The sequence below is a fragment of the Haliaeetus albicilla genome, chromosome 12 (assembly GCF_947461875.1).
Source record: "Haliaeetus albicilla chromosome 12, bHalAlb1.1, whole genome shotgun sequence".
In the NCBI taxonomy this organism is placed as follows: domain Eukaryota; kingdom Metazoa; phylum Chordata; class Aves; order Accipitriformes; family Accipitridae; genus Haliaeetus; species Haliaeetus albicilla.
Window position 1 is genome coordinate 22336545 of NC_091494.1, and position 13706 is coordinate 22350250.

At 40.6% G+C, this 13706-nt stretch overlaps 1 protein-coding gene across 1 annotated transcript in view; it reads left to right on the plus strand.

Moving 5' to 3' along the window:
* MCTP2 (multiple C2 and transmembrane domain containing 2) overlaps positions 1 to 13706 on the plus strand; it is a 106343-nt gene that overhangs the window by 53331 nt on the left and 39306 nt on the right. The window contains exons 14-16 of the mRNA XM_069798502.1: positions 3102 to 3203; positions 3929 to 4003; positions 4808 to 4927. Of these exons, the coding sequence (XP_069654603.1) occupies positions 3102 to 3203; positions 3929 to 4003; positions 4808 to 4927 (297 nt within the window). The remainder of the gene's footprint in view (positions 1 to 3101; positions 3204 to 3928; positions 4004 to 4807; positions 4928 to 13706) is intronic.

Sequence of the window (13706 nt, forward strand, 5' to 3'; positions counted from 1 at the left end):
TTTTAGACACAACTACCAGGAATATGCATTGAGTGGAATCCGTGTGAGATCATCAGGTATATAGCAAAAGGTGTTTGGGTGGTAGAAGAAATCTGATCTTTCTGACACTGACGTTCATCCTAGGACCCCAGCCCTGGCTGCTCACCTTTTCCACAGCTGGGGAGAGCATTTAAGCAGTCTTTGCGAACAGCAGAGACTAGGGAAAAGTACTCAGAGAGGAGAAAGAAATAGATCCAAAATGAAATTAATATGACTGGCTGTCTCTTGAGGTTGAGAGATGTTGAACAGAATCTGAACTCTGGCCCAAGAACAGTGTGCAATGAAACTGTAGTGTATTAAAAGCTATTTTGCCTGTTTTCTTCTGGGTACAGTTGAGACATGCCACGGATCTAATCTCCATGCCGTCATGGGTGCTAGAATTACCCTACACCTTTTGTTGAACCACACTGGCTTAGCACGTTGCCAAAACTGTAAGAGAGACTTTTGTTTGACATTTTGGTTGGGTTTGTTTTTTTTTTCTTTTTATCCAAATGAAAATGCAATGGAGACATGCTATTTCATAGCCAGTTCTTCTCTCTTGTGCTTTTTTTTCCTCTGAAGAAGGTCAAAAGCTAGGATATCAGTCTGAATGTTTAGTCTTAGGCTGAGTTATAATTGCACATCTTTTACCAGACAAGTCAAACACTTAGAATTAAAGATGCCACATGAAGCTGATTATACAACTGTATTTGCACTGCATTACTTTCTGCCCTGTTCAATTTTAGAATAGCAGCAACAACAATAATGACATCATTTAAAAAAGTTTCCAAGGAACAAACCACCCCTATTTCCAAATGCAGAGATGGAAGTTATTTGTTGCTGATTTGAAACTTACTGTGCAAACACACCTGCAGACACACCCAAAATATTTGATTCAGCTCCAGCTCTTAAAACGATGAGTCCTTTCCCCAAAGTCAGGAGCATTTTTCAGTGCAGAACACCATGATATCAGACTCAGACCTTCTCAGAAGTGATAGCATTTCTTTTCCTTTTTCTATCAATTTAGCAGCATGTGGCATTTTTTTCCTTGTTGGTTATGCTCTCGAAAGATGTAAGCAAGAAGTATATCCCAAGGAATATAAAGAGAACTTCCCGCTAGTTGTTGCTCCTAGGGTAATAGGATGAAATGTTATGGGAAATATATGTAGCTGGAATACATGGAAATTCAGCCCCCAAAGTAATAACTACGGAGAATCCAGAATTATGATATTGTGGTATCTATTGGACACCTCTATCTCTGCAGACACATTGGGAGCAACGTACCTTCTATCCTGTTGCAGGAGAGTCCATGAATCAAAGCTCAGTGTAAACCTCCTATGGGTGACATCCCCTTGGACTAAAGGGATAACAGCTTCAAACCAAGTGCTTCTGGCACTGTATCTCTACCATCAGTAAATCCATTTTTCGCTTAGTTTGGAAAATTGAACAAAATCTTTAACTTCCAAATAAATTTTGCTTTGTTTTCATCCAGTAGCTTTTAAAATTAATTTTTGCCCTTGCTTTGTGTGTGTGTGGGGGGGGACCAAACAGATGAAATGGCAGAATCCTTTATGATGGGACCACAATACTTTATGTGGCAGTTGGCCTGAGGACCTTCTGATGCCAGTCCAGTTGGCCCTAGAAGAGGGGCTAGCCACTTTAGCAGCTCCTCTGTTTTGGGGCTGCAGGTTATCTGAGCCTGCTGGTCTGCAAAACAGGGTTTTTTTGTGATCACTTTAGTGCAGTGCCCATTATTGTTATTTATTGTTATTAAAAGAATTCTATATATGCCTGTGTAACACCTAGCATCCTGTTAAGCAAAGCTTTGGATGAGAACACAGTTAAAAGCTGGAGTTCCTGGTCGGACACCACTGAAAATGCAAAGCTGGTCCTTGTGAGAGCCCTCTTCCCTTTCAGCCATTAGCCAGAAAACCCATATACCTTTGGTGAGCTATTTGGTACAGAAAGGGTGGAGCAATATTGGGAAGGAGAGTCACCTTTTCCTTGTCTCATGAAATCACTGGGTTCCCATTACCATTATGCCCCCGCCCCCCCCGCCTTACCCATTTCTACCATGGTATATATGAGTGCCTCTTCTAACCGCCGGAGCAGCAATAGCCGTTTTAAATATGGTTGCAATTTCATGCCCCCAAATTTCCTCTGTTATCTTTAATCTTTGATCATTACAGTCCCTGAACGTAGCTTTTGGTAAGCTGCAGTTTTTTATGTTACTGCTGTTTAGAATTAACTGGTCTGCTTCCTAAAAAGCCAAATGTTTAATCAATACATATCCTACTGTGTATAATAAATACATTTCTGCCATCACTTTTTGAAGAGAGAATGCTTTTCATTTGAGCCAAATAGTTTACAAAATGGTGAGGGAGGGTTTTTTTGTTGGTGTGGGTTTTGGTTTTTTTTTTTTTTTAATAGACGTTTAATGCGATAGGGCCAACCGGTGGATTAGAGCATAGAAATGGTATTGAAATTCAGGGGTGGGGTGGGGGGGAGAAGTCTTTTACATGAATTAGTTAATTTTGAACATTTGTTACATTAGCATTCGCTCCACTTAAGCTGATTAATTTCTTTGGATTGCGTTTGTTTCCTGGGTAATAATTTGACAACCTTGCAATAAACTAAGCGTTAAGAAGTGGGTTCGTGTACTGGAGTGTGCAATAGGTAGGTAAGCTGTTGTTTGTGGCTTTTTTCCTGAACTTTGGAAGAAAAATCCCATTTTAAACCTGTAATAACGGAGGCTGATTACTTCCCATCAACTCACTGGCTTCCAGGGCAGAATTTTCAGACTGGTTATTGCATGCACTGCTCTACTATAAAGTACAAGGTCTGTAAATTAAAGTTGGACCATAAGAGATTTAATCTGCAATTTTATAGGTCTCTAATCCAACGGTCATTTTGTATTTCAGGCTCCAAGTATATTATCAGGGTTTGGGGAGGTTTTTTTTTTTGTGCTTGCAATTTATTTATTTGTTTGTTTGTAGTGTCTTTAAATTATATTGTGAATTACAGCTGGGAAAATATTGATGCTTTTTCTGTTCCCCCCCCCCCCCCCCCCCCCCAAACTATAGATTAGAAACGGTAAACAAAGTTGTTACACACTGAAGAATAAAGACTTGGAACGTGCTTCAAAAGGAGTAATTTACTTGGAGCTGGATGTCCTATTTAATCCTGTAAGTTGAAATATTTTCTCTTTGCTTATCACTGGTGTAAGAAATGCGTGAATCTGCAAGGACAAGGGTGGGGGATGATGCTTTTAAAACCAAGAGCCAGGCAGGAGAAGTCCTGACCCAGTTGCATCTGGCAGTGGAGGGGTGTTTCACGCTGTGGGTGAAGAAGTATTGGAATATCAGAGCTCTGTGATGCCCTTTCCAGGTCGATGGGACAATGCAGGAGCATTTTTGGACTGCCAGGTGACCACAAGCGCCTTAGGAAGGAGGTTTCAATCACTGGGTGCCATGGCTTCATTTGCAACAGCCAAAAAAGGGGCTTAATATTTAGATTATTATACATTACTTTTAACACCTACTTCCGCCCCAAAAAACTGACCCACAATGTTCTCTTCCCAGGGTGTTGACAGGAAAATTAATGAGCCATGGACACGGTGCACTTAGTTTTTAGGTGGCTGAGTCAGTCTCAATTGTTTATGCCCTACAGCCTTTTACCGAGTTAAATCCTATTTATTAAGGCCATCGTGGGCTGCACTGCAGCTCTGGTATTGCTGAAGTGAGTCCAGCCTTGCCCAATTTAACTCATCCATGTTTTTCCTACCAGCTCCTCCTGAGCCATGTGGAAGCTGAAAAGAGTGAAAGATCCTGAAATTCTGAATCAACCTGAAATAATGCACTTAAAACTACATGACATCTTTTAAAAATTTTATTTATTTTTTTTATTTTAGGTAAAAGCAAGTATTAGAACATTCAAGCCCCGAGAAAAGCGCTTCACTGAGGAGAACCGCAAATTTTCTAAAAAGGTGAAAATTGTGTCTGGGCTAAGCTCTCGCATTTGTTTTGGAAAGATTTGAATTGCTGTACCATGGTTGCAAGAACAAAACCTATTTATGCATAAAATGCCAAACACATGTAAATTCTGTGTATTTCTGTATGTATTAAAAGGTTTGTTTGTGTTAACACGAAATTGCTTTCTGATCTAGTTTGCATCAGCAGTTCTGCTTTGTGCTTCAGAGTGGGGAAAATGATAGCTGTGGATGTTGCACAGTTCGCAGCACCTAAAGCTCAACAAGAGCCTTATTCCCTTCTTTGGGAAGGAAGAAACCAGGTCTACATTAGTTATTTTAAAAGTCCATAGGACTTTAGAACAATGGCCATTATCCTTTTTTTAAGTAAAAGTGCCCTCTAATAAGGCTAAAATTTCCTATTTATTTCTATGGACTAATCCAAAACCTGTAGAGAAGAGGTTCAGTGTTTTGATTACATTCTCTCTGGCCCTTTTCCTGAGACATTGCTATACTCTGAGAATTGAAGGGGAATAGAGGTAGGTTTGTGTTACTGTTTTATTTAGTTTTGGCATCAAGACGTGCCTTTTTTTTTAATTTTTTTTTTTTTCTAAGTGATGAGGAAAATCTGGAAGGTTTGGGTGTAATCAGAAAGCAGATAGGAGCTGGAGTGTGTCTCTGAAATAGAGGCTTTATTTGTAATATGTGCCCTGGCATGCATTTGTAGCTTAAATTATCCCTGTTTCTGAAGCAATACTAGGATATTAGAGTGTTTGATTAAACTCCTCTTCTCCTCCCCTCCTCCCACTCAATATTTATCAGATCTTATCAAGAAATGTTGATCGCGTGAAAAAAATCACCATGGCAATATGGAATACAATACAATTCCTTCGGAGCTGCTTTCTCTGGGAGTCCACAGTAAAGAGCGTGATAGCATTTGTGGTAAGTGGATTTCTTCTTTTATTGCATGAGGCTAAGTGATAGAAGATCTTGAGTGTTACCGTGCCTTCCTCTCCACTGGCGTAAAGCCCTTTATCGTTTGCTGTTATTGGTATTTTGTAGCTGCAGGGCTGTGGGTTTCAAGGCAGCTTGGGCCACAATGGGCCTGATAAGGAATGGAAATTAGACCTTCAGACACAGCCTTTCTTTGCTCCGTGCAGAGGTGTTCACCAATCTGTACTGAGCACTGAGGATGCCCATGTCCATGGTGGGTGATGCCACCCTGTAAAGGCTGTGACTGTGTGATGACTCTGAATTTTTTTTTTTTTTTTTTTAATTTTACAAATCATGGCACCTGGGTTGTAGGAAAGGAGGGAGGTGGTGGCCAAGGGGGCGATGCAGGGAGATGTCTTTGATTTGGGTGATGCAGTAAGCTTATGGGTCTTGCCCCTTCCGTCTTCCATTGCAATAAGGAGGCACTTTGCTGCAGGTTATCAATGCCTGCTATGCCCATGTCCTTATGGCACGTGAGCAGCTCTGCTGACATCGCCTGTTGCAAATCTATTTTCTTGATGGTAATAATATGTTGCTTTAAAAAAAAAAAAAAAAGAAAAGGAAAAGGCTTGTCAGTGAGTTCTGCTGCGCTCTGCAAACGAAAAGCCAAGTTCTCCACCTGCCTGTCCCACTTTTCAGCTCTCTCCTTTTTCCTCTTGGTAGTAAACACCCCATTTGCAGTTTTCTCATAATCCACTCAAGCACAAAAAGGTTTTGCCTGCTTTTTATTCTGCGGTGTGACATTTTCTTCATGCTTGAAATGTTTGGCATGCCATTAAAGGTTGCAAAATCGTTTTGTGGTGGTCCAGCATGCAGAAAGAAAGTTTTTGAGTTGAGTGTTTATTAAGCAAAATAACAGCCGCATCTCCAAGATTTCTCCCCCTTTTACTGTCTGTGAATTACAAGTCACTTAAAGGTTCTTTTGAGGAAAACACTTCAGTGTGTTTGCTACAGATGAGTAAAGTGGACCATCCCTGACTGAAAGAAGCTCCAGAGCAAAGACAGAGGAGCTGTCTTTCACCCTGCAGGTTAGAGTGATGACTGGCACATAAGAGTGGGTAGGATGGGAGGGACTTTTCTCTGTATTTTTTTTTCTTCCTGTTGCTTGAAGCTTATTTAGATCATATCTAAAGTTAATGGTTCAAGAGCTGGTGGAAAGCAGAGCAGCTGGTACTTTGTGGAAGCAGCTATGGCTGTGCAAGGGAGCTGTACGGTTGTGCACAACGGAATTGGATGGTCAGGCACACTGGGGCTGGAAAGGGGGCGACATATGTAAAATCCCAGTGCCAATGTCCTACTGTCACTGTTCAGCAAGAATCTAGGGATATGCTTCAGAGATTTGCTCTTAAGAGAGTTTGCACCAAAGTACTTGTGAAGTTGCAGCTGTAAAGTTCAGTTTTCTAGACTTAGGAAAAGTTTGGAAGTGCTGGAGAGGCAGAAAAATAAGAAGGTGGGAAAGCGTGTCTGCAGAAAAGGAATTGATTCCTAGTGAAAAGGAGAGTGAGCACAAAGGTAGAAGGCTACAAGTTACAGATTATTAACATCTCTGCAGGATACCATAATATCCTGGTTTCCTGACAGAAAGTGGGTAGTGGGAAAGGAATAAAAATACATGACTCCAAGAATAATTAGAGCAGGTGTTTCTTCTACAAACCAAAATTTAAGTCAATCTGATTTTTTCCACATGGAAATAATTCAGCTCTGGCACTTAAAATGGAGTGCTAATTCTGTATCTTTTGCTATTTCCAATGTGTGTGTTCATAGTAAAAAAAAACCCAAAATATGCACACAGTGTGGTAGGCGCAGCATCCCTCCTTGCCCCAATCTGTATGTGAAATGTGCTCTCAGCAGGTTACATAAAAGGTGTATCAAATATCGCATTTTTAAAATCATCGTTCCCCAGCAAACAACATCTAAATATATCTTCAGTACGTGGCTTTGAATCAGCTTAGCCTGTACCATATTTGTCCTTACTGATGACTTGTGACTGACAGTGGACACTAGAGGCGAGGAAGATGCACAAAACTTCTCACCCTTTTTTTCATGTGGGTTCGTGAAACTGTGGCTGGTAACTTAAGTGCCAGCCAGGCCCTCAAACCATAAAATGCCTCCCCCCCCCCCCCCCCCAGACGTTGTCCCTTGGGCCACTGGCAATAACTGTTGTGACCATATTCTACACATTTCACATACCTTCACTGCTTTAATGCCAGAGATTGGGTGGTCCCTTAGGAGCCCCCTCCCCTGTTGTATTGCCCTTGGTTTCCCTCTACAGGTAGCCCATGCTCCTTCCTTCAAGGGGGAATAAAGGGAGGGAGGAGGATGAAGACAAGCAGACAGTATAATCATGTGAACCTTCTTTTCTTGAGCAATCAGACAAAAACCACCGCCAGACAGAAGAAAGTATTTGTAAGAGATCATCAGAGCATGGCAATGGGCGGGGACATGGTATCTTACACCTTCCTGTTTTAGTCTTCATTACAGCGCACCTCCCTCCCCATTAGTGCTGACAGCTTGCGTGTGTGACAAGGACATTAGCTGCTACTTCTGGGTGCATGAGAGAAAGAGAGGGACAGATAAAGAGGGAGGAAACAGAGGACAGCACAGGCAGGACACAAGTGAATGAGAAAAATGCTATCACCACGTTTGCTCATTTATAGAATACATCATCCCAAGCTAAATTTCTTTATTAGTTTGTAATGGTGAGAGGCGATAAGCCAAGAACTCGTGAGTAGATTAGGGGTTTTGTGCTTTAAAAATGAAATCATATTTTTCATCAGCATTCTGTGATTTTAATCTGACAATTTTTAATCTGCGTTAATTGTATAGGCACAGAGGACACTGATCGGGCCTGCTCAGGCACAAGTAAAATCAGAAATTTTTCAGGTTTAGAGGTTTTGGAAAGAGAGTTGAAAGGGACGTGAGGTGAAAAGCAAAATTTCACTTTTGGTGATGTTTGCCCTGAGCACAAAGGGTTTGGTGCAAATTGTGTTACACAAGTTCTATAAAAAACATCCTGGGTCACGCACCTGACACTCTTTATATCCTACCCTGGACAATTTGCTCCCAGTTTCCTGGGTGAATGTTGAGTTTTCAGCCTGGTCCTTACAACTCCTTCCTCTTGTCACACCTTTCTCAATTGAGACACCACTTCCGTGCTGCCTTACTGATGTCCAAAAAAGCTGGAGGTGCGTGGTGAAATGTGCCTAGGGGAATGTCTGCTCACAAGTCATCTTGTTTATCTGTGTGATTGTAAGCTGTTTGTTTTTCCCACTCGTGCACACGAAAACTTGTGTTCTTATCTTTCCGATGCACTTTTAAACCGAAATTCTGGTCCTTCCTTCTGCGTGCAAACACTCCCTGCCTGGTCTGCTCCCCCTTCTTCGCTGGTCGTGGAAGTTAAGTCCGTAATAACTGAATCATTCTTAGTGCACAATATGTATTTTAAAAATATTTTAAAAGTTAATTTTAGTCACAGAATGATTTTCATCAGGAATTATGCATCATTGCACATTGTGCTTGTGATTTCATACAACATAATTACACCTTCTATTGACAGTTTTCTCTGCATTAATGGTAATTATGTCATTTAATGAAATTACAGTAATTGCATTAAAAAAAACTATAATCTGGTGCAAATTAAAAGGATATATTGAATGGAATTCTTACTATCATATATTTTTTTTTAAAGTTTGCATGATAGTTGCAAGAGACATTGACAGGATCAGGCAAACGATGGGAAACCAGCCACCAGAGCACCTCCAGCATTACTGGCGGTGCTCGCTGCTGATTTGCTTCAGGGTCCCTGCACACTCACCCATGCCAGCATCCTTCATTTTTACTGGCAGCCTGTCCCACTATATCAGGTTTAGGTTTCTTGCTAATCAAGGCTGCTGCCAGGGTGGGTACAGGTGGGAGCTATTTTTCAGGCTCAGCCCTAGCTGGCAGCCTGGGCCAGCCAGACAAGGAGTGCAGCATGCACAGGCAGTATTTATTTATTTTGCAGTGACATTGCAGTGTGTCTGATAATTATTTTATGATGGGTTAGTACCGGGAGGAAAGGAAGGAATATGTGGTGACGCAGCATAATGTGTTCGAAATGTGGAGTGTCTGGTCAAACTGACTGCAGTTGTTTAATGGTGGGCAGCTGGGAAAATGACAGGCGTGGGATCATTTTGGAGCAGTTTGGGCTTCCCAAAAAGCCAGCTGATGCAAGAGTAGGGAAGCCCTGGGATTTCTGGATGCCCAGCAGAGCTGCTTAGGGTTTGTGGATGCAGCAGAAAACCCAAACTTAAGCTTTTGAGCTCCTTGCTGCAGAGGTGAGATTTTGGCACCCGTCTCCATTAAGATCTCCAAAGCTTTTTAAATCCAGAGAGAGCTGGAGGATGCCCTGTTTTTTTGGTGCTGGCCTCTTGAGATGTGGAAACTGGAAGCCTGAGGACTCATAGGGCAAGCTGGGTGAGGCTGCATGAATGTGTGTTACTGTGCCAGTTTGCTTCAGTCTAATCTGGGACAGCAGCAGAGAGATAGTTTAGACTCTGCAGCCCTTGAACTTCTGGGCATCTCTGCCGAGTGTGCCATTTAATGTGCTGCCACTTAAGCTTGGGATATGCGAGCTGGATCTGAGCCCAGGTAAACTCATCTCATAGAGAAGACACCAACCTTCTTATTAGACGCGAACGATTTTTAATCCCTGTTGAGCTGGGCTATATTTATACTGGCGACCTACAGGCAAAAGGCTATTAGCTTGTTGACAGTGTACTCTAAAATTGCTAATTGTGTATCAGTAAGAGGGAATGTTCTTTTCCTTCAGGAAAGATGCTTCTTAACTCAAAAGCTAAGCCTTCTGGAGTTTACTTGGGGTAAATCTTTCATTCTGCATGTGGACAAGTGTCTCCTGCATGTTATGGTTAGACTTTCCCAAGGAAAACACAAAATGTTCCAGTCCTGTTTGTACTAAGCATAATTCAACCCTGGACATGACAATATATGGGTGAAACATCCAGTTTAACTCATGCATTGTTTTGCAACACAGTAATTTTTAAATTGGTTTTTTTGGGGGTTTTTTTTTTTGATGCGAGGAGACTTATAGATCAATAAAGGGAAATTCTTGGGACAAAAGTTTAATGGGGAACATAAGGAATCTATGGAGAAGGGAGACCAGTAACAGCTATGAAATCTGAACAGCTTAGGATAGAGACTGAGTCAACAAGAATCTCTTGGACCTCTGGCCAACCAAGTAGAGATAGAGGTTAATTTTAAATGACACTTTGCTCATGGTTTACCAGTAGATGGTAATAATTCGCTCTTCTGTAGGGTGGGGAAGGAAGATGTGCTCTCATGTGAGCTTCCCTAAAATCTTTCTTATTTTCCTCATGAATTGTCCACTAATTTTGAACAAGCAGTTCCCTGATACAAAGCACAAACCAGCCTCCCATGACTACATGTGTAACTGATGAGAAGGATATAGTCTTCCCCCCACCCTTTTTCTTTTCCCCCCAATCATCATAGCTGAAGACGAAATATAAATCATTGTTCCCAAACTATTCGGGAACAGCATTAAAGTAATAGTAGATTAAAATGTCTCCACATTAAAAAGCTAAATAAAATGAATAGATGTAATCCTAAAGAGAGAAGAATGAGTATTCTTCAAACACAGAATAGGGAACTTGGAAAAAGAAAAAGCCTTAAAAAAAAAAAAAAAAGAGAAAAAAGTATTAATGCAAAAGAGATGGTCTTTACTTCTGCTTTACTGTAGAGCTTTTGCTAAGGGCTTTTTTTCAGCCCATTTGCAGCTTGTGTTTGCTACACTTTTAAAGAAGCAGTCGGCAAAGGGACAAATAAGGAAGCTGAAAAATAACACTCTGGTACAAAAATTTGTTCATATTTAAGGCTAGAGCTAGTGCTGGAGGAGCAGTGAAAGGCAGGGTTTCAGGAATTTGACCTCGTAAGTAATTCTTCAGAGCCCCTAACATTTCCTCCCCTCTTTCCCTCTGTAAATCCCTGGCAAAGGCACATCTTTAAAATTATTGTCTCGAACTCCAGTGAAAAGGCTGGATCAGAGGTATGTTTTTATTTCGAGCTATTATGTCCCAGTAAAAGCATTTTCCTAATGACGGAGGAAACGTTTACATCCTGCTTCCTCCACGCTGCTCATGGCAGTGCCTGTGAAAATTCACCATTTGTGCATGCAAAGCTGTTAAGAGCACGTTACCTGACACATGCAAGTAACTGCTCAGATGAGAAACAGGCTTCTCTAGACAATTAAAGGTGGTGGTTTTACCCTTCTCCCAGCAATTTTTACATTTCCAGTATTATTCTTCTGTGGTTGAGGGGAATATGATTTAAGCTTGAGAACCCAGGCTTTGCTTTGCTGCAGCAGTTAAAATTCCTGGAATAGCAACAGTGATATTGATGATGCTGAGAGACACACAGCAAAGTAAACACATGTTATTTCCAGCTCTTTCAAAAATGCAAGAACAAACAAGGACAAAGTTAATAGGGAAATAACCACTTAGAAGCTTGACAACACGATAAACAAGATTTAAAACGCAAAGTTTGAAGCTTTGGAGTCGGGGTGAGATGGAGCTGAGCAGAGACCAGTACAAATATCCCTTTTAACTTTGAAAAGGATACATGGTCTTATGTTTCCAGCTCAGGGGTTTTGAGGATTTGCTTTTTACCAGTGAAATGTTCCAAAATCAAAACAAAACTATAGTTTGCGTCTGAGAAGTAATACTCATTTCCTATGGGCCTGCTTAACAAGGCACTTACCCTAAGTAGAGAGTCCCTTGCTTTTGGGGTTGGGGACCTTCCTCTTAAATTAAGTCTATGCTATGCTCATATTTTTGAGCAATAGTAGTGCTTTCTGTGCCGTGTACTCAAAACTTGCATGCATCACATAGAAATGATTCCCTCAGCCCTGGTAATAAGAGAGACCTAAATCACTGCCTCTCACTCTTTAATTGCATTTTGTTGGTTTTAGTTGATGATAAAGCTTTTTAATGCCTTGGTTGTGTGTGTTAAACGATATAGTCAAAGTATTCAGGTAAAAGCCCAGTCCTGCCGGAGGATAAGCCTCTGTACAGCTGGTCAGCAGGAATGTGTATGCAGGCATCCAGTAGAGAATTAAGGCAATGAGAAAGATATTCAGCTTTGTTATAGTAAATAGATGTAGCCCTAGAAGGTGCCTGTGTTAAGATACATGTATCTATCTAGCTATCTGTCTGTCTCCAGAACTGGATTAGAAATACCTAGTTTTCGTCTGTTTGGCTATCTAACGACAGCCCACAAAACCAAGCCCAAATGTGCAAACATTTTATCTAATTAAAAAAAAAGAAAAGAAAAAGGGCTCTTTATAGCTAAAACCTGAGCTAAATGCATCCACAAACAGTTCCGACTGCCTTTCTGCTCGAGTTGTGACCTGTTGGAGAACTCTGCTCAGCGCTTGCATTTCCAGCTAATTTGATATTGCCTTTTTTTTTTTTTTTTTGTGGTTGAAGCTTTGTCATTTGTTTCGAAGCTGTCATTTTTATTAGTCTCCCTGGCTGATCTTTTTGGGCTCTCGTCAGGTGGTGTATGTTCTCCATTGTCTGCCTGGTCTTGGCAAGCTGTAGGTCCTTTTATTGCCATATGACGTGGGCGTGCTTGCAGCAGTAGCCTGTAATTATACCCACCACAGGTGACAGTTACAAGAGAGCTTTGGTAATAATTTTAGCTGCCTGATCTGATGTTTATGAAGAGCGAACCCTCTTTGTGGTCTGGCTGGAGTTTGTTATATTGTTTTGTACTTTAGCGATTTAATTTATGAAGCCCTTTTCTTTTTTTTTTTTTTTCTAATATATAACGGCTTGAGTCTTTTGGTGTTCTGAAGTTTTGTAAGAGATTATTGTTGATCTTAAGCCGACTTGTACATTTTCTATTTATTTATGCATATCTTGTATTTATTTTGCTTTGTCCGGCAGAGTAAAATTATGCTCTTGCCTGTTGCTGGTTTTATTTGTATATTTAACATTGCTGAACTCCTGTTTTGAACCACTCGTTATCAGATATGCTGTGTTCTCCTAGCCGTGGGACTAATCGCAGATTAGCATTTAATTATGGTTTGGGTTTTTTTTGACTATTATTTAACTGTTTTGTAAAAGATCAAATTCACTATCCTCAAAGGCAGCACTGGTTCCTTTACTCTCAGTGGAACTGCAAAACTTGAATATTCCAAAGGTGAATTTAGCTCATGATTCTTACTGTTACCTTTATAAACCTACATCCCGATGTTAAGAATTTGCCACAAAAAATGTGGAAAAGACTGAGGTGCACACTGTCTGAAAGCTGACTTTCTTCTTGTGGTGTCTTTCTCTGCAGTTTTAGATTCTTTAGAGGAACTTCAGACTAAATTTGTTGAGCATCTTCTGAATTTGTGAGAAAGCAGTAATTTGTAATTCTTATCAATTGACTGGTAGGTTGAAAAGCAGGAAGAATTTATTTGTAACCATTTGCTAGCTTGTCTGGTCATAAAGAGACAATATTCCATATCATGATCCTGTCATTTTTATTTTCCCAATTTGCCTGTTGCCTTTCCTGAAAGTTTACTTTATTCATAGATTAGAAATTGCATAAACAAAGATGAAATTAGTATTCTAAATTTAATGAATGCTGCATCTGTGTGAGACTCATTAAACAGGAGTGTGAGAGAGAAGCTACTTACCCACCATTATTGGAAATACCACAATTT